The 1,091-nt window shown below is 55.5% G+C and overlaps 1 protein-coding gene across 1 annotated transcript in view; it reads left to right on the forward strand.

Annotated features, from left to right (window-relative positions):
* RYR1 (ryanodine receptor 1 (skeletal)) overlaps window positions 1-1,091 on the forward strand; it is a 130,714-nt gene that overhangs the window by 121,638 nt on the left and 7,985 nt on the right. Inside the window, 1 exon segment of the mRNA XM_010849313.1 lies at window positions 201-452. Within this exon segment, the coding sequence (XP_010847615.1) occupies window positions 201-452 (252 nt within the window).

A 1,091-nucleotide genomic window follows, 5' to 3' on the forward strand; every position in this document is an offset into this window, starting at 1 on the left:
CAGAGTCTGATTTGCTAGCTAGGATCCTGGACGTGCCCCTTGATCTTGATTGACAGTCCTGTGGAGACTGCCTCTGACAGGGGCCCAGACCAAACCTCAGGCATGGAGGCTGTTCATTTGCTTTGTGGGTTCAGGCTGTGGTGGACCAGGTACCAGGACCCCTGGTCCCCACCCTGACTGACCTGTTCCCCCCGCTTTAGGTCTCTGACTCTCCACCTGGAGAGGATGATATGGAGGGGTTAGCAGCTGGGGGCCTGTCAGGAGCAGGGTCTGGTGGCGGCTCCGGCTGGGGCTCGGGGGCTGGAGAGGAAGCAGAGGGCGACGAGGATGAGAACATGGTGTACTACTTCCTGGAGGAGAGCACGGGTTACATGGAGCCTGCCTTGCGGTGCTTGAGCCTTCTGCATACGCTGGTGGCCTTTCTCTGTATCATTGGCTACAACTGCCTCAAGGTGGGTCATGACCACAGCCTTGGGGCCGGGACGTGCGTGTGTGTGTGTGTGTGTGTGTGTTCGGTGGAGAGGGGAGAACATGAGCTGGGGCCCTGGCTGAGAGGATCTGGGACAGGGGCTGGGGTATGGTGCACAGCATTGGGACAAAGGGAACCTAGGGCTGGGGTAAGGCCAGGGGCTGAATACAGTATTGGGCTCTTTAGCAAGTGTGATACTCAAACTGGGAACTGATGCAGCTCACACTGAAGAGATGGGTCCCATGTTGATGTTAATTTCTGGGTCAAGAAGCACAATTTGTCATTTGGGACTACATGTCATATTCTACGTGTTGGTCAGCTGGTGAATCTGTGAGGGTGTGCGGGCCTCAGACGCAGCCTGGGTGCCAACAGGGGGACGTGGATTCTGACATAACTGTGCCCGAAGCTTTGTGATGCCCCATAAGTTGTGTTACAAAAATTTCCACTTGAGTTCCACGGGAGCTGACTGTCCAGCTAATCTTGACACTTTACAGTTGGACGAACAGAGTTCTTTGGGCTTCGAATGTCTGCATGTGCAGTTCCCTCTGCCTCGAAGGCTCTGCCCTGCTTTGATCTCCTCTCACCTGCCTGATTCATTCCTCCTCCTTCCCTTGGGAGGCCA

This window comes from Bison bison, unplaced genomic scaffold (genome assembly GCF_000754665.1).
Source record: "Bison bison bison isolate TAMUID 2011002044 unplaced genomic scaffold, Bison_UMD1.0 scf7180017864280, whole genome shotgun sequence".
Classification (NCBI taxonomy): Eukaryota; Metazoa; Chordata; class Mammalia; order Artiodactyla; family Bovidae; genus Bison; species Bison bison.